The following is an 18,119-nucleotide window of genomic DNA, read 5'->3' as shown; positions in this document are numbered from 1 at the left end:
CATCGCTGAATGCCTCTTGCAAACCCAGCTGCTTCCAACTGCCCTTCTTTCCCAGGTCCCAGTGCTGGGCCCTCCTGGGCAGGTGGTCAGAGCACGGACACCACCCACACCTCCATCACTCACCTGCCTTACATCCTAGGGGTCCCACTCCCTGCCCTCATGGAGCAGCCTGCAGAACAGCCCCTATGCTCCCCCTGGCCCCCACGCATCAAGGCCCACTGACCTCTGACCCCCCTGGCACCCACACCCTGCCCGGTGACCCCAGGAGCCTGGGGGCCCAGACCCAGACTCTGGGGCATGACCTCCCAAGTCCCTGTGGAAAACTGCAGATGAGGAGAGGACCAGGGCCAGAGGGGCTTGGGGCAGCTCCTTTCTGGCCTCGACCCCATGTTCTGTGGAATGTGGACAGCATCCCAGCCTGCCAGCGTGGTCCCCAAGCTCACCCAACAAGCCCGACAGACCCCCACGCCAGAAAACACCCCTGGGGGACCAGGGCTTCGGAAATGAGGACTCCCCAGCAAGCTCACGTTTAAGACCCTTTACTCTTGGGCTTTCTTTAAATAAAACAGAAATACTGCAGCGTTCCCACGGTGGTTGAGGCAGGTGACACTGTGGGGACACATGAGGGGTGTGGCTGTGCTCCTGGCTCCAGCTGGCAGCGGGTCGTGGACTGGGTGGCAAGGGGGCAGTCCTGGGCCCCAGCTGCTCTGGCCTGCCCCTGGGCCGGAGGGGGCAGCTGCAGGGGCACAGGGGAGCAGGCACCCTGCCCTGGGCAGCCCCCCACACAGGAAAGCAGCAATCCTACACCCAGAGCCCTGACCTCTGTCCCCAGCCAGCCGGGGTGAAGGGTGAAGGGTGAAGATGGGTGAGGGCACCCAGGCAGAATCCCACACCCCAATCCCTCCTCAGCAGCAGGCCCCAGCTAGGACACCCCCAGCTACGACAGTTCACCGCCTCCACTGGAGCCCCTGTGCCATCTGACCTGCACTGGCCCCAGCACACTCTCCAGGGCCACAAGCCTCTGCTGCAGGACCCGCCCCCATCCCAGGAGCCCGGTGGCCAGACCTCCCTCCTGAGTGCCCTTGGGTCAGCCTGCCTGACCCCTGGTCTGCCAGACTCTGCCCTGGGCCTCCCCTTCCCTCACTCGCAGCCAGAGGGATCTGCCTTGAAGTGCCGCTCTGATCCTTCCCAGCTCCTTGCCGTGCCCGCCCCAGCCCTGCCTCCAGGACTGCTTGGGCCTCACCCCCACGGCAGCTCGGACTCCAAGCTCCGGTGCTCAGGGCAACTCCAGCCAGTCCCCTGCTCCAGGCACTCTCCCCCAACTAGACACACGGACACGGGGCTGCACCTGCTGGGTGGGCCACCCCCAAACCCCGCTGCCTGCATGCCAAGGGCCCTGGGCCTCCCAGTTTGCCCATCGTCATCATCCTGAGCGCATCGGAGCTGGTCTGGGTGCCTGTGTCACCCGCACCCCGTGCTCCGCGTGGGATGGGGCGGAGAGGGGCATCAATAATGGGGGCGGGGGAGGGCCCTGGGCGTGCGAAGGGGGCTGGGCCGGTCGCAAGGCCACTCCAGCTCAGAGAGAGCCCAGCCCGGCCAGCCCGTTCTGCGCTCTCTGCCTCCTGGCAGGCGGGGAAGGGTGGGCAGCTGCCCCGAGGTCAAGGCTGGTGGGCAGGGCGGGTAGGCTGTGGCGCTCACTGGTCCTTGACAACACTGCCGAGCCCGCTCTCGGCCCGGAGCAGCTGGCTGCTGGCCTCGTTGTAGGCGATCCAGTGTTGCAGGTCGGCTGGCAGCTCAGGGGGCTCCACCTGCAGGGGAAGACGAGGGTGAGACTCCCACGGGCCGCCCGCTGCCATGGGGACCAGCAGGGCCGGGGATTGGGGGGTGGCGGGGACAGCCAGGCTGCTGTCTTCACACGTCTGGACCTCGTTCCCCAGCCCCAGCCCCTCCCAGGCGTCCGCAGTGCAGGTTCCTCCCCAGCCCAGCTCTCGGGGCACCACGCCCCTCATCAGGCCTGTCTCCCCCGCTGGGTGGCAACTGAGCCCTCTGCACATTCCCAGATCTGGGGCAAAACCCTCTGAAGCCAGCTGGTTGGGGGGGCGACGGGAGACCCAGAGCGGCCAGAGGCAGGGCAGGGGATGGCGGGGCAGAAGCGGCGTCAGAGCGGCTCTGCCGGGAGAGCCCAGGACAGGGCCATGCCTGAGGCCCCCTCTCAGCGCGCCAACAGGAGCCGGACGCCACCTCGCAGCTCAGCACCGCGCTCCTGCGCCCTCCTGCTCAGCCACACCAGCCGCTTCCCTGCAAACTCGGCCACCATTTTGTGACAGGGCAAGGGGCTGGGCTAGGCTGGAGGGGTCCGAGGACTTGCGGGCCTCTCAGGAATGAGGGGGAAAGCCCGCCCACCTCAGGGCGTCAGGGAGGCTGGGCAGAGGTGCTCAGAGTCGGGTCACAGGGTAAGTCTGGGCAGAGCCAGGCTTGGCTCCCGGAAGCATCCTCCTCCCGGCCCAGCTGGAATCACCAGGTCCAGACTTGGCTGTAGCCCAGCTCTCCCTGCAAGGCCGTGCTGCCCCACACCAGCCTTTCAGCATGCAGATCTCTGGGCACTGGGCCCAGCCTGTCCCACACCAAACCCAGGACTGCACCTGGGACCCTCCCGACCCACAGGTTCAGGCCGGGTGACTCCTGGCCATCTGGGGCCGAGTGTCCTCGCCATGCCATGGTGTGGGCGCCCCCTGCCTCTCATGTAGGTCTCACCCATCAGCCCCCGCCTGACCACCCTCCCCTGCAGGACAGTGGCCCTGGCTCCCTCTCCTCTACCTTCTGCTCGCAGCTCTCAGCCCGTCGATTTAAAGCCTCGATGGCCATCCCCTCCCAGCCTCCTGACGCATGAAGGGACATGCAGAGCACCTCTGTGGGTGCGCGGTGGGAGGCATCCAGGCCCTTTGGGGGCGTCCCTGACTCAAAGAGACAGAAAACCAGGGGACTGGGCCTGTGGCCCACTGTGCAGCCTCAAGCAGGTCGCATTGCCCCTCTGAGCCTCAGTTTCCCCACCTGCGATATAAAGGAAAGGCTAGCCTCTCGTGACTAACGTGCGGCTGTGTTCCTCCTCTGCTCCTGTCCAGGGCCAGAGAGGGCAGCACCCTGCCTGAGGGCACCTAGGGGCCCAGCGGGCCCTGGCTTTGGCATGGAGGCTCCAAGCATGTTTTTAGGAACGTGCCTGCAGCAGGAGCCTGCCCTGGCAACCAGCACCGCAACGGCATCCCCAGGGCCCAGGTGCCATGATGCAGCAGCAGGCTGTGCTGGGAGGAGCAGGCCCTGGGGAGGGGCCTTGAGCCCCAGGCAGGTGCTGCAGCCTTTTCTCCAACTGGAAAAGGCAGAAGGGCTTGCAGCTCTACAGGGCTCAGGGCTCACCCCTAACCCAGGTGATGGTGACCCAGCCCCTCAGGTCTAAGCTGGGTGAAAGGGCTCTCAGGTCCTTGAGAACTCCCAGCAACCTCCCCTCACTAACGCCCCAGCCCCCATCTCCCCACCCCACCCCCACCCGGCTTCCATGCTACATTCAGAACCAAGGACCAGTGAGGCCGGCTCCGCACTCCAAGCCACACTTAGACTCTTTGGGAGACGCCTGGTCTGGCCTTCCCTGTTCTGGAAAAGGCGTAGCGTGGGGCAGGGAGCCTTGAGGGGTTAATAAGGGATGGCAGGAGGGGAGCATGCTGAGTCCGACTACAGAGAGTTGATGAGGCGACCCTGAGAGGTCCCAAGAAGAATGGCATCAGTGAAGAAGGCCCTGGGTCCAAAGAAAAGGGCTGGAGCGGTACTCGGCCGGACAGGGGCACCCCAAAAGGGGTAGGCGGCAGGCCTTCCCCAGGGGCGGGGGGCAGGGACCAGGAGTCCTCAGGGTCCAGCGGGAGGAGTGCGCTCGGGGCGGGGGACGCTTACCCTGCGCTTGCACAGGTGCTGCACAACGCGCTCCGGCGAGGTGCCCAGCACGTGCTGGCGGGAGCGCAGCAGCGCGCACACGAAGCCGTCGCGCAGGCTGATGAAGCGCGCCTCTAGGTAGAAGGCGCGGTCGTCCCAGCCCAGCAGGCGGGTGCGCACCTCAAACGGCTCGAGCAGACGCAGCGAGCGGCGGTAGCGCGCGCACGAAGCGGCCAGCACGGCGCGCGCCCCGAGCGCGCGCAGAGCCCCGAGCACGCCGCAGCGGGCCAGGTGCGCGGCGCGCGCCACGTCGGCCTCGCGCAGGTAGCGCGCGTTGTTCATGTGCAGCAGCAGGTCCAAGTCCGAGGGCAGCACGCGGCCCGAGTAGCTCTGCTCAGCCAGGAGGTCACGGACGCGGGGCTGCAGCAGGCGCGCGCGCAGTACGGCGCACGGCACGCGGACCAGGTACCAGCCGTCCAGCAGCGCGAAGTAGGCGAGCGCCAGGGCCAGCACCGCCATGAGCAGCCCCAGCATCGCGGCGGCGGGCGCAGCGGTGCTGCGGGGCCCGCGGCGCTGGTGCCGACAGTACGCGCGGCAATGCAGCCCTGATGCCCCAGCTCTGCCGGCCAGCCTGGGAACCGTTGAGCGCAGCGCGGCCGGAGCGAACCATCTCGCGAGGCTGGCTGAGGGGGGAGACGCGCCGGAGGCCTGCGCGGAGCCCCGCCCCCCGCCCCGGGCCCCCCCTCCCCGCTCTCAGTGGTCCGTCCCACCCCCGCAGCCCGCGCCGCTTTTGCTTTCCCCGGAGCGGGCGGGGCACAGGGCGGCACTCCGAGCACCACAGCGGCATCTGGCGGTGAGTCCCCGCGCTGCAGGTCTCCCGCAGCGTTGCCCGCCCTCTGCGAGCGCGAGCCCCTCGCGCCTTTCCCTGGCTCTTTAAGACTTGGAGTGACCCTGGAGATTCCGCCTCTGATCTCCGAGGGTCAGAGTCTCCAGCACTTCCCCGGCCTAGGCTGTGGAATTTGGCAGGACACATGGACATAGGCCGGTCCCTAGCGGCGCTGCTTGGAGGCTGCTGGAAACCGACCCTCCTCTACTCCAGAACCACCAGGGGCTGGCTCCCCACTTTCGCAGGGCGACGGCCCCATATGCGGCGGGTTCAGGGAGTATCTCAGTCTGGCCCCAATACACCTTTTCAGTCTCAGCCTGTAACTTCATTACCCCTCCCCCCACATTCACCCCTTCCTCCCCAAAGGTCCTGATAACCGCAGCCTCATTTCCAAGCATTCCCACCCTTTGCACTTTTTGAAGTTGGAGCGAATAACGTCCCGGATGGAGAGGGAAGAGTCAGTAAATGACTCAGCAATCGATTCAAAGGCCTTGCCTTAGGCACTTGGGACGCCTGGCCTGGCAGACTGCCACACACAGTAGGTGTCCTCTTCCTCTTTTCTGCGAGGCCAGAAGGGAAGGCCCAGAGAAGGCCCGGCCGGCCGGCCTCCAGGCCTCTCCAACGGAGGTGTTTGCCAGTGACCCTGGAGGCCGCCTCCTTAGGTCAGTACTGGAGTCCCGGGATGGGTGGGTTTAAGGAGTGATCGCTGAGGTCCCAAGGCTCTGAGAATGCATCTGGCAGCAGCTGGACTGAGGCAACTGGACTTTCATCCAGTCCACACCCAGCCTGGGCTTGGGTTGCGGGGTTCTTGAAAGCCCCTGAAGAAGGAGATCCAGGGGTAGCCCTATTCCACAGTCCACGCTGGGGCTGGGCGGGCTCCCATGCCACGTTCACTGTCAGGGCAGAGGCTGAGTTTGTTGCTTCTCTGGCTTTGCTTCTGGGGCCAGCAGCTGGGCAGAGTGGGGTCTGGGTTTCCCTGGGCCTTGGCTCTGCTTGGATACTCCCAGGGACAGGGAGCTCGTTTCCTATCAGGGCAGGCCCAGCTGCCCTAGGAAGCCCTGGCGGTGAGAAGGCCCTTCCCGCACACTGCTCGCGCGTGTCCCTGTGATGCTCTCCCTGCCCTGGCTTGGCTCTGAGCTGTCTGTCCGGAGACGAGCTAGCTTCTCAGGGCGAATAGAAGAATGACATGTTCTTGGAGCCCCCCTTTGCTGCTCCTCTGAGAACACAGCCTCCTTGTCACCCACCTTGTCCCATCCCCCCAGGGAGGGCCCCGAAGCTAGAGACCTGGTTCTGGAGATGTCAGTGAAGTTTGGTGAATGGGAATCCAGCCGGGAGCTTATGAGACCCCTGCCCCCAACTTCCTCACAGCCTGTGCTCCCCCCACCGCCCTGCCCACCTGGCTTCCTTCTGAGCTTCTGCTATCCAGGAGACCACCCAACACCACACACACACACACACACACACACACACACTGCACATGCTGTTGTCCCTGCCAGGGGACCCTCCCTGCCCCATCTGACCCTTTGCTGAAACCCGGACTGGGCTAGATCCCCAGAGCCCTGGTCTCACTCCACTTTTACTCACAGATATGATCCGTAGGCAGGGGGTGCTCTCTCCCTGCTGGACCTTGAGGCCAGGAGGCCAGGGCCTGGTCTGTCTCGTTGATTGCCAAAGCCCAGGGCCAGCGGGATGCCCGGTGCACCGAGGGCGCTCAAAACGTGAATGCTGTAAGGACCAGCGCCTTCTCTGCCCCCCTCCCCCCACCATCGGGCCGCTTCAGTCCCACACAATGGACGCAGGCATCTTGTGATGGGTCACTGGCCGTTTATTGGGAGGCTGGAAGGAGTCCTGGGCGCGGAACCTCGATCCCTTCCCTCGGCCCTGGCTTGGAGTATCCAGCAGGGTGGAGGAGCAGAGGAGGGGTACTTCTGGGTCCCCTTGGTTCCTCAAGGACTCTCGTGTCTGGGTAGCACCGAGCGTCACCGCCAGAGGTAGTCCCGCAGCCTAAGTTCTAGCGGCTGCCTGCTTGGATTCGAGGCTCCAGACCCAAGAGCAGCAGGGGCTCAGGATGCCGCCCGGCAAAACAGGAGCAGCGGTGCGAGTGGCCGGAACGCGGCGGGAAGCCCCTGGACCAGGACCCAACCTCGGCCCCGCCCCGGCCCCGCCCAAGCTCCGCCCATCCCCGCCCCCAGAGTCTCTCCCGGGCCCCGCCCGGCCCGGCCCGGCCCGGACCCCAGCAGCGCCCCGCGCGGGGCACGGATCCTGGCGGCAGCAGTTCTGTGGGCCCTTTTGGCCCAGCCCGTCCGCGTTCGAGGGCTCGCATGGGTCCGCGCACGCCTTGGTCACCACCACAGTGCCACGAAGGGGTAGCCTGCGGGCGGGACAGAACCAGGATCGCGAGGGCGCAGACCTGTTTGTCCGCAGTGCGAACTGGGAGACCGGCCCATCGTGGACCTGAAACTCAGTTCCGTAAAAAGGGGGCGGTCTCCCTAACAGAGGGTAGCTCTATCGCAGCCCTGGGGGAGACCGACTCGATTACTTCTGTGCTGGGGTTCTTTTCTGGGTGCTGTCTGCCCAGGGCGAGTCCCGGAGCCAGCGTCCCCGGTGAGGCAGACCTGGGCTCCCAGGGCATGTGCTGACGTTCAGGCAGCGGGCCACGGTGGTGGTCCAAGCATTGGGCACAGGCGAACTGCTCACCTGCGGGCTGCCCCAACACCCCACAGCTTTTGTGGGGTGGATGGATGGGGTCCCAGCTCTGCGCCCTGCAGCTGTGGGCGCTTGGGCAAGAACTCTGCATCTCTTCTGACTCAGGAAGGGCCTCCTGGGGTACTCCAGGACTGCACAGCACCTGCTGGAGACCCACTCTCCTTCCCATCTAGCTTGACTTCCTGCTGCAGCTGGAGTCCAGTGGGGAGGGTGGGGACATCCCCAGGGAGCCAGACCAGTCATCAACCTCAGCCCCGGCGGAGAGATGTCCGGCGGAGAGATGTCCGGCGAGCCAGAGTCCTCAGGGGAGGAAAGCCCAGGACTGGGTGTGGCTGGGAGCTGGGGCCAGGGCGGGAGATGCCCACTCAGGGGCCCGATTTGGGGTGGGCAGGAGCCCTCTGTGTGACCCTGGGTCAGCTCCTTCACCTCTCTGGGCCTCTTTCTACCGGGGTTGGAATGCAGCCTCACCAGTTCTAACTGTGTGATCTTGGGCAAGTTGCTTCACCTCTCTCTGCCTCGGGTTCCTCCTCTGCACAGCCCTGCCCCCAAGGGGGGAGGAATGAATGAATGACTGCAAGGGAGGCGGCAGAGGAGTGCGGGGCCTGTGGTGAGCGCTATGCCATGTCTGCGTTTGTCGCCACCTATTACTACAGATGCAGACAGACCAGGACAGTCTCTCTCCCACGGAAGGTGCTCGGCAAGTGGCATCTTAAAAACAAAAACACGTCGGTCTGTCCGGAGGATCACCTCAGCCACCACGGGGTGTCTCGTCCTTACCAAGGAGAGATAGAGGTTTAAAAAAAAAAAGCGGTTTCCTGAAGAGAGTGTGACCAGGTGTGTAACTCGCAGGATGCTCCTTATTCTTGCACAGGAAGCATCACCATGAGGGTGAAAACGGGGACGGAAAATGGGGCCCATCCTAGGGCGTGGGGAGAGGGTTCTGCACTTCCTCTTTCTTGCTTTCCCACAGTTTCTGACGATGAAATGGTGTGGGGTGGAGCGGGTGGGGGTCCCAGTCCAGATGCTGCGTTGGGCCGGCTCAGGGACCCTGGGCTGCCCCTGCAGGTGGCCCCCATGCTGTCCTCACCCTTGGAGAGGCAGAGCCCCCGTCAGCCCTCCATCCTGCGGGAGGGGGAGACCTGCCCCGCGGTGCTGGGTCCGGAGCGCTCCTGCGCCTCCCGGGGCCTGTCCCTCTTCTGGAGGCTCAAGGCTGCGTGACCTCAGGGACGGCTCAGGAGGCGAGAGGAGGCCCTGGGTTACAGGGCATGGGGACCCACCCGCCATCTCTCTCCTCTCATGTTGACCCAAAGAATTCAAACCACTGGGGCCCAGGGCACCTCACCTCCATGAGCCTTGGCCTCAGGGCGGAGCACCCCTCCACAGGGAGGCGCTAAGGTGTGGGTTGCTGTGGGCTCTGAGTGCGGGGACCTCTGGTCTCCTCTGCCCTCCCGACGTCACCACCCGCAACACTAGGCTGCCTGGGGCTCCCTGTGCCCTGGCCTGGACTCTGGTGAGTGGGACCCCACCCCACCTGCTGCTGTGCCAACCTGGAGGGTCTCTCCAGTACCCGGGTTCTAATCCTGCCTAATCCACCACCCAGCGCCTGGTGTGGGCTGGAAGCACCGTCCTGTGCAGGCAGGTCTCACCCAGGGCCCGGCCCTCCCTGAGCCCTGGTGCCCGAGGGCAGGGGCCAGCTGGGTTTTCAAAAGGACTTTCCCAGGTATGAAAAAGGCCAGGCAGGGGCCGTGTCCCCTGGGGCTCCCCCAGGCCTCACAGTTAGTTACCCCAGAAGGAGCCCCAAGCGTGTGATGGGAGCATCCTAGAGAGGGGAGGGGCCCGCGGTCGGGGTTGGGGAACTGGCTCAGCACTGGAGACCCTCTTGTACAGTTTGAATTTTTTGCTCTGGGTGTGAAGCCCTTACAACAAACAAAATAAGAAATTGAAGAAACAGACAGAGGGGCTGTCCTCAAGCTGAAGGGGGAGGACAGCGCAGGGGTTCTGGCGGCCTCATGCAGCAGCAGCAGCCCCTCCCACCCTGAAATGTCTCCATGCCTTGAAGTCTCTGGGTCAGTCCTCACAGCAGAGATGGGTCCCAGTGAGCATCTGAGGCTCAGAGAGGTTGAGCAACATGTGCGAGGCCACACAGCAAGAGCCGGGAGGTCCCAGGGACACGGCCTTGCAGCAATGTCCTCCCTTCCAGGAGTCAGACATTTGCTCCTGCCCTGGCCGGAGCCAAGGGCACAGCCACAGCCACAGACGTGGCCCCAGGTGGCAACCTTCCACAGCCCTGGACCCCAACCTTGACCTCAGCCTGCAGGCATGCAAGGACAGGTTCTCTGCAACCAAGCCCATGGGCCTTTATTAAGGGCCTACTGTGTGTTGGGGTTGCTGCCCCAGGACCCCTATGAACATGGGGAGCTGTTCCCCCCTCCAAGCTTCATCTCTTGGGGCTCCCAGGACCTCACACCTCTGACCCTAATTCTACTCGGAACATTTCCTCTCAGCCTTTTTGGGGCCCTCCTGAGAGCCTGCTTCATGCTGGGTGCGGGGGACACCACGGACAGGACCTGGCTCAGCTCGTGGAGGGGGCAAGCAGGGAAGGCTTCCTGGAGGAAGAAGTGCCTGAGTGAAGGTTAAGGGGTGGGTCGGAATATTGGGAGGGGGTCTGATGGGCCATCTGCATGCTGTTCCACATCACAGAGCGCAGCCTGCCGGGCGGTGGGAGCTGGGCAGGAGTCCTGGAGGGAGCCAGGGAGGGCTGGTAAGGGCAGAGGGGCATCGTCCGACCTGAGTTAGGGTTCAGAAGGGGCTGTGACTGGACCGGGTGTGTGTGAGGAGTGCCCCCCGGGCACCACTGCCCAGCATGGGACACAACAGGGTCCTCCTGGATCCTACAGCTGCCCGGGGCCCCAGAACAGCAGCACACCAAGAGCGGTGAGCAGCGTCAGGGTGACAATGGCCGGCTGCAGGGCGTGGGCCCCGCTGGCGTTGCACAGGTCAGTAGAGCAGCATGTGACGTTTTTCTCGCCCACGTAGTAGTTCTCTGAGTCCTCCACACAGTGCGAGCTGCAGCCCTTGCTGATGAAGGTCAGGAGATCAGCAGCACCTGGGCGAGGCATGGGGACCACTGGGCGAGGGCCGGGCCCTGGATACTCACCCACCAAATATAGACGGGAAGCTGGGCATCTATATTTATGTGTGGACAGGAGAACAAGTGGGCAGGTGGGCAGGTGGACAGAAGGATGAACAGTCCAGCGTAGAGACCTAATCCCAGGCCCTTTGAATCCCTGCCAGTGGAGGGAAGGTGCAGGGCTTCTAGGGGATGGTGCAGGGGGCAGGGCAGGGGCACAGGGAGGCCTGCGGGGACAGCAGGGCCACTTACGGATGCGCTCAGTCCAGCACTGGGTCTCAGAGTGGCTGCAGTTCTGCACGTGCTGGCAGTGCTGGTTGCTGACCTCGGCCTGGCAGGAGTAACACTGCAGGGCGGTGCCTGCAAGGTGGGGGTGGGGTGGAGCTCAGAGGCTGCCCCACCTGCCCTCCCGCGCTGCGGGGGTGTGGGGGGAACCTCTTTTTCTCATAGGTCACACAGAGTAGAGAGCACTGTCTGGTGCACAAGCACCACAAACTGGGGGCCCCTCACAGGGAGGGCGCCACGCCCACCCCCTTGCCTCTAAGGCCCTGTTATGATGCCCACACTCCTGAGAGGGACGCACACCAGGCAGGTGAGGGCAGGATGGACAGGACCCTTCACACTCCCTCTCAGCCTCCCCCTCCCCCCGACCCGGAGCTGTGAGCCCGTAGGTGCGCCCCTGGCCCGGCCCTGCTCTGTCCCTGGGGGCAGTGGCCCCAGCTGTCATGAGGATTAGGTCTCCTCTGGGTAAAACGATGAAGCTGGGATCCACGTCACCCCAGTGCCAACAGGTTCCCCGCGGCCAGCCTGTGCTCGGGCACCACACACGCCGGCCGACCCGTGTGTCCTCGGGCACCACCACGATCCCTGCTTCCCAGAAGAGGGAGCTGAGGCTCTGAGGCCTTTACTGATCACCCGGGGCCCTGGGCCGGGAGAGTCCCTACCAGGCCCGAGTCCAGACTGGAGCAGTGCAGGCCCACAGCCTCCCCCTGCTGCCCACATCAGAAGCCGGGGCTGGGCCTGGGCAGAAGGATCTCTTCCTTCCGTCCCTCTATGGCCCTTCTTCACTTGAGGCCCTTTGCCCCTGTGCCCCTCACTCACTCCACAGACTCTCTGCGCATCCCTCCAGCAGCCAGGCCAGCCCCACGGCGCTGGAGGAGAGACCCCCGCGCTGCCCGGCCTGCTCCCGCCTCGGGGGACAGCTAGGAGATGACCCGGTATCCTCGCTGCACTAAGAGCTGCCCCAGGGGGAGCTGGGTGGGGTCAAAGCCCCTTCTCCGCACCCCTGCCTCGTGTCCTTCCGCCCAGCCTGCCCCCTCCTTCCTCTCTGCCCCTCTGGCCTTCCTCGATCATCCCCCCTTCCGCCCCCCGGCCCTGCTCCCCCCACACTGCCTTGTGGCCCCCTGCGGTCTCACCTGGCTGCAGGGCCAAGACAGCGGCTAGCAGGGCAAGGAGGACAGCCTTCATGGTGGCGGGTGGGCAGCAGGGAGCAGACCTTGGGCGGCTTTATATGGTTCTGCTGGCTGGGGTGGGGGGGTGGCCGCCCACAGTCAACACCAGTAGCTTCCTGGCTGCAGGGCCCCAGGGCGGGGCAGGTCCCAATCTCCAGCCCCCAAACGGCTGCACCCTCCCGCTCCCTTTGGCCTTCTTTCTGCTTCGGGAAGGCAGAGCCTGCCCGGGGCAGGGGCCATTTCTCAGCCGCCCCAGGACGGGGCCCCAGACCACTTCTCCACCACCTCAGAGGGGCGGCAAGGCCAGAGAAAGGAGAGCGTATTCCCCAGATTCACTCACTCCTGTCTTTGACCCAGGTTGAGGGCCCCTCTCTCGGCCCCACTGTGCTCTGTGTGGGAGCCATGCTGACCCCTGTGGCTGAGTCCCACTGGGGTGACAGGCCTTGATCAGACGGCACAATCAGCAGGAAGGAAATGTGGGCTGCAGAGAGGGGGCCTGGTGGGGACCTTCTGGGGAGGCTGCCAGGTCGCACGGGTGTGGAGCACAGCGTACGGGCCGGAGCTGCGGGCCTTACCCTCATGACCTCACTCAAAACCCCGCCACACCGTGGCACTTTAGCTGCAAGGGAGTCCTGGAAATGCCGCGTCAGTGGCCTCTGCGGGACGAGGAGGTGACAAGAGCTCAGCACTGGGCCAGATATTTTCCATCCAGACCCAGGCCCCCTCTCCACCCTGTTTGTGTCCTGGGTCCCATAAGGATCCTATAAAGGCTTCCACTGGCCAAGACCTGAGGGTGAGATGCTCAGCAGTCAGGCCACTTGTTCTGCCGCACCTGACGCCTGGGCCACCATGGCGGCGGCTGCATCCATGTCACCAGCCTTCTCCCATCACAGCAGCCACAGCCAGCCTCTGGGACTGGCCCTTCCCCTCATTCCTCTGCACCAGGGAGGGCCGGTGGCTCCTGGCTGCTGCTGCCCTCTCAGCCTGACCCTCCCTTTGTGCCCAGTCTCCCTGGGACCCCTTGGAGTGTCGGCCAGGTGGTGGCAGGCACAGGCTGCACCCACTGCCTGCTGGCCCCAGGGTGTGTCTGGGGGCGACGAGCTCCTCCTACAGGGGGAGAGGGCCTCTCATTTCCTCAGGTCTTCCTGGCCCTGTGGATGGCCTCGTGGAGCACATCTCACTCCCCTCCTTGGTTTACCCCCCAGAAAAGGGCCCAGGGCACGTCGGGGGTGGAAAGGATGTTGCCGGGCGCAACATCCTTAGGGGAAGGGGCTCCGTGGGCCGCAGGGAAGGCTGAGGGGCAGCGGATGCCTCGCAGTGGGGGGCAGCCCGGGAGCAGGGTGACAGGGCAGTGTGGGCCAGGGGTGCCCTGAGACCCGGCCCTCCCGGGATTCACAGCACTCCTGGGGTCTACCCCGACCCCAGCCCCCCAGCTCCCCCCAGGCCGGGCTCTGTCCCTTGGAGCCTGGGGCCCAGAGAGGGAGGAACTTGCTCAAGGTCACACAGAGGTGAGCGTGTCCCCTGCACCGGCGCACCTTCCTTGCCCACGCTACGTGCCTGGTACTTTCTCTCCGAACATGCCCCCCCCGCCCCCCGCCCCCTCAGCTCAGCTGCCTCACGTGGGATGTAAAATGTTTGTGCCTTCACTGTTCCCTTGTGGGGCTGCCCGTCTGCGCAGTTCACGGGGAGCTGCGGTGCCCTGGGCTGGGACCTTTCTTATCTGTTTTGTGTTCAAGGCACCCAGCACCTAGCACCAGCCTGAAGCACTCATTCTTCAAATATTGACACTTGCCCGTGTGTTCGCTGATGTGATTTGATATGAAGTGGTTGCTGTAAGGCAGTGGTTCTCAGATGGGGGCGTTTCCGTGGCCCAGGGGACGTTTGGTGGGGCCTGAAGACATTTTCAGTCGCCCGAATGGGGGCGCTCCTGGCGTCCAGGGGGGCAGGCCGAGAATGCTTCCCCACACCCTGCCGTGCGCAGCACAGCACGACAGAGTCCTCGGCTGACAGAGTCCTCGGCTGACGCAGGCAGGACCCGCCGGGAGCCCCGGCGTGGCGCCGCTTTGCTGGGGTTGGGACCCGCCACTCTCCCTTACGATGTTTCCCTTTGTGGTGGGAATCTCTGCTGTATTTTGGGGGCACGTAATTTGTCTGGTTGCACAGATTCACAGCCAGAGAGGAATTTGCCAGGATGAATCCCACCTGGACTCGGCCACGTCTGATGTAGGGAGGGTCTGGAGGAGACTTTGGGCTTTAGGGGTTAGTGCGGACCCTGTAATGAGTTAAGACTCCTGGGCTTATTGGGATGACGGGAATGCACCGTGCCTGTGAGAAGGACGTGAATTTCGAGGGCCAAGGGCGCAGTGCTATAGGCTGAACTGTGTCCTCCGCTAATTCATGTTAGAGCCCTAACCCCCAGCCTGACGGTTTTCAGAGAGGGGGCCTCAGGGTTGGATGAGGTCATGAGGTTGGGGCCCTCACGATGGGATTCGGTGACCTGAGAAGATGTGGCGCCAGCTCTCTCTACCACGCGAGGATACAGTACGAGGGAACCACCTGCAAACCAGGAATAGAGTCCCCACCAGAACCTGCCCGCCCAGGAACGCTGATCTCAGACTGCTGCGCTCCAGAACTGGAAGAGAAAAAATTCTCTTGTTTACGTCCCCCAGACTGGTATTTTGTTATGGCAGCCCAAGCTGACCGAGATAGATGACCTAATGGACATGACTCAAATATAGAAGACCACGGCTGTGATGCCCTGTGGACAGTTATTAAACTCCACTCCTAATAACAGTTTGAGCTCTGACCTGGGCCCCAAACTGAGCTCTCACTGGGGTCAAAGTCTGAGCGCCGACCCTGGGCCAGTGCTGAGCGCCATCCCGTCACTCATGCACTGGGCATGCAGTGAGCCTCAGTGGAGCCTGGATCCTTCGGTGGGATCCAGCTTTCCGGGAGGGCCTGTGGGGCTTTCCCGTGACTGCCTGCGGTCCCTCCACACAGGAATGGGGTCGAGGTGTGGCTTCGATGTGACTTCCCCTTAGCCCCCTTCCTTTCCTCTGCTCTGCGGCCACCTCCTAGGACTCCAGATTTTCCTGTTCTCTCGTGGCCCTCCACCTGCCCGCCCAAACCAGTTGGGTTCCCTGGAAACCCTGCCTGTTCACATAGCTCAGAGATTTCCCTGATCTTGTCAGTGTGAAGCTGGGGCTGCTAGGACTGGTGGGGCTGGGCACTGCGGGGAGGCAGGCTGTGTAGGTTAGACCCACCTCACAGGGGTTCCTTACCAACGGGCCGCTGCCACCTCCTGGGGCTGCCACGTGGTTCCACACTTTCATGGACATCAGTTTTGGATGAATTCATTATTTTATGCAGAATTTATAAAAAAAATAAAGATGGGGTATACTGCAAAACTGCAACTGAATTCTCTTCCACATTTGTAGACATTTTCCTTTAGAAAAATGCATGTATCACCAGGAGGGTAACTGGTGCACTGCCAGATCCCTGACAGATTGGAGAGAGCGTCCACAGTGCCGGGCTCCCCATTATAGGTTCTCAAAGTTAAAGCCGTGTGCTGCAAGCTCCGACTCTGTGAGGGCGTCTCTGTGTGAAAACTGCACGTAGGAGCGACCGTGTGGAATGCGTGTGTGAGGGTGTGTTCCTGGGTGAGCAGTGCACGTGGAGGGCGTGTGTAAGTGCGTGTCCCACAGCTGAGTGTGCGTGCAGGACACTGAGACGCCGTCCACCTGATCGGTGCGCCAGCCCCACACCCTCTGTCCTGGGCTCAGGGGTCTCTGTCCCCAGAGAGCCCTGGTCGCAGAGGTGCCCCTCCTGTGTGTTCCCGAGTCCTCAGGGCCTCGGTGCCTCTCAGGACTGAGCCCCTAGCCGGCCCCCCTTCTCCTGTCCACTCCTACTTCCCCGAGCGAAGTCGGGGAGCCAGGAGCTCCGGCCACACCCCCAGCCCCCAAGTAAAGTCCCCTCTGCTGTGAGAAACCCTCGCCCTGGCTCTCGGGGGACCGGACGTCTCTCCACCCGAGGGTCTGGAACCTGGGCTGGGTGCCCAGCATGGCGCAGGCCAAGGGCCATGGGCAGAGGGGCCGCAGCACTCAGGAGCCCCGTGGGCTTGGAAGACAGTGAGAGCAGGACCTCGCCAGGCCTGGTGGCCCAGGAGGACCTTTCTGGGACACGTGGGATGCCACTGGAGGGGGCGGTGAGGGGGCGTCTGCCCAGCCAGACCCTCTCCAAGGCCTTTGGGCTGTGGACAGTCTGGCTTGGTGGGGGGCCTGATCCTGTGCATTGGGGAGATACTTGGGGGAGGGGGCCCTCCATGCCAGGCTTCATGTGACACCAGGGGATGGTCTTCCTTCTCCTTGTCTCTTCCCGACCCCTTCCTCTCTGCCTGAGTGGACTCAGTCCTGGAGACGAGGCCCGAGGCTCCCAGTGTGATCGTGGGAGCATCGGCCCCAGCAGGTTCTGACGGGAGCTAGAGATCCGGTTCCCACAAGGTGGCAGCAGAGTGCCATGCGGGGATGAAGCCGGCCTTCCTGGGGTCAACCTCACCATCCCCGGAGACCCCGCTGGCTAAGGGCCCTCCAGTCCGCCGGGGGCAAGGGCAGAAGCCAGGGCCAGGGGAGGCAACAGCGGGTTCAGGGCGGCCTGGGGGGAGCGAGCAGAGGCCAGACGCTGCCTGCATGTGGAGGGCAGAGCGTGGGGGTGGGGGGACAGAGAGTCAGGGACGACTCCGCGTTTTTGGCCGGAGCGATGGAGACGTGGAGCTGCCACTCACCGCGGTGGGTGGTGTGAAGCTGGAGCCCGGCCAGGGGAGGGGTGCGAGCGCAGGTGTAGAAATGCCGGCTCGAGGGTTAGAAGGCTACGTACGTCGGGACGCTGGGTAGGGCACAGGCGGCTAGAGTTTGCGGGAGGGGTCCTGGCAGGAGGCATAAATTTGGGAGCTGCCTGCCTTTGCTGGTAGGCACAGCAGGAGACTGGAGGAGATCCCAGGAGGGGGCGTGGACAGAGAGGAGAGAGCCGAGGGGTGAAGCTGGCCCGTTGGGAATCAGCAGGGGAGGGTGAGGAAGGAGGGCCAGGGGTGGTCGCGTCCTGGGAGCCAAGGGAAGAAGGTGAACGAAGAGGGAGAGAACTATTCAAATCTATCCTAGCTCCCTGTTGCTGCTGCTACACATGACCATAAACTGGGCTTAAAACAACACACAGGGCTTCCCTGGTGGCGCAGTGGTTGAGAGTCCGCCTGCCGATGCAGGGGACACGGGTTCGTGCCCCGGTCCGGGAAGATCCCACATGCCGCGGAGCGGCTGGGCGCGTGAGCCATGGCCGCTGAGCCTGCGCGTCCGGAGCCTGTGCTCCGCATCGGGAGAGGCCACAACAGTGAGAGGCCCCCGTATCGCAAAAAAACCCCCCAAACCCCCACACATTTATCATCTTACAGTTCTGGAGGTCAGAAGTCTGACGCGAGCCTTACGGAGCTAAAAATCAAGGTGTCCACAGAGCTGGTTCCTTCTGCAGGCTCTTTTCCTTCTGCAGGCTCTTTTCCGTCTCCTGCAGGCCCTGCATTCCTTGGCTGGTGGCCCCTTCCTCCATCTTCTAGGCGCACACTCCATCCTGCGGCTGCTGTCACATCTCTTTTTCTCCCTCTGCCTGCATCCTCACATCCTTCTCCGGCTCTGTGCCTCCTTCCTCCCTCTTATGAGGACCCTGTGATGACACCGGGCCCATCCTCATAATCGGGATAATCTCCCATCTCAAAAATCGTAACGCAATTGCATCTGCAAAGTCCCTGATGCCATGTGAGGTGACCCAGTCACCGGTTCTGGGGATTCGAGCTTGGATGTCCTCTGCCCCCCCATGCAAAATACATTCACCCCATCCGAAGGTCCCCCAAATCTCAACTCATTACAGCATCAACTCAAGTCTGAATGTCATCCAAGTCTCCCCAGCTCAGAAATTTCAAATCTCATCATCCAAATCATCTAAATTAGGGGTGGATGAGGCCAGAGAGGAGGAAAACAGCGTTGGC

At 63.5% G+C, this 18,119-nt stretch overlaps 2 protein-coding genes across 2 annotated transcripts; both read right to left on the bottom strand.

The window, feature by feature from the left end:
* Positions 1-529: 529 nt before the first annotated feature.
* On the bottom strand, positions 530-4,600 carry THEM6 (thioesterase superfamily member 6). The gene is made up of 2 exons (XM_033842893.2): positions 3,940-4,600; positions 530-1,808 (listed from the first exon to the last, which is right to left on the bottom strand). The coding sequence occupies exons 1-2, from the start codon at positions 4,450-4,452 to the stop codon at positions 1,695-1,697; spliced, it is 627 nt and encodes a 208-aa protein (XP_033698784.1). The 5' UTR covers positions 4,453-4,600; the 3' UTR covers positions 530-1,694.
* A 1,967-nt stretch (positions 4,601-6,567) lies between these two features.
* PSCA (prostate stem cell antigen) lies at positions 6,568-17,824 on the bottom strand. Its single transcript, XM_073794256.1, has 4 exons — positions 17,753-17,824; positions 17,530-17,548; positions 10,893-11,000; positions 6,568-10,616 (listed from the first exon to the last, which is right to left on the bottom strand). Exons 1-4 carry the CDS (start codon positions 17,822-17,824, stop codon positions 10,402-10,404), a joined length of 414 nt encoding a protein of 137 aa, XP_073650357.1. The 3' UTR covers positions 6,568-10,401.
* Between the last annotated feature and the right edge of the window lie 295 nt (positions 17,825-18,119).

The sequence above is a fragment of the Tursiops truncatus genome, chromosome 17, assembly GCF_011762595.2.
Source record: "Tursiops truncatus isolate mTurTru1 chromosome 17, mTurTru1.mat.Y, whole genome shotgun sequence".
Taxonomy (NCBI): Eukaryota; Metazoa; Chordata; class Mammalia; order Artiodactyla; family Delphinidae; genus Tursiops; species Tursiops truncatus.
The sequence above is the reverse complement of the archived record's forward strand: the minus strand, read 5'-3'. Positions and strand labels throughout refer to the sequence as shown.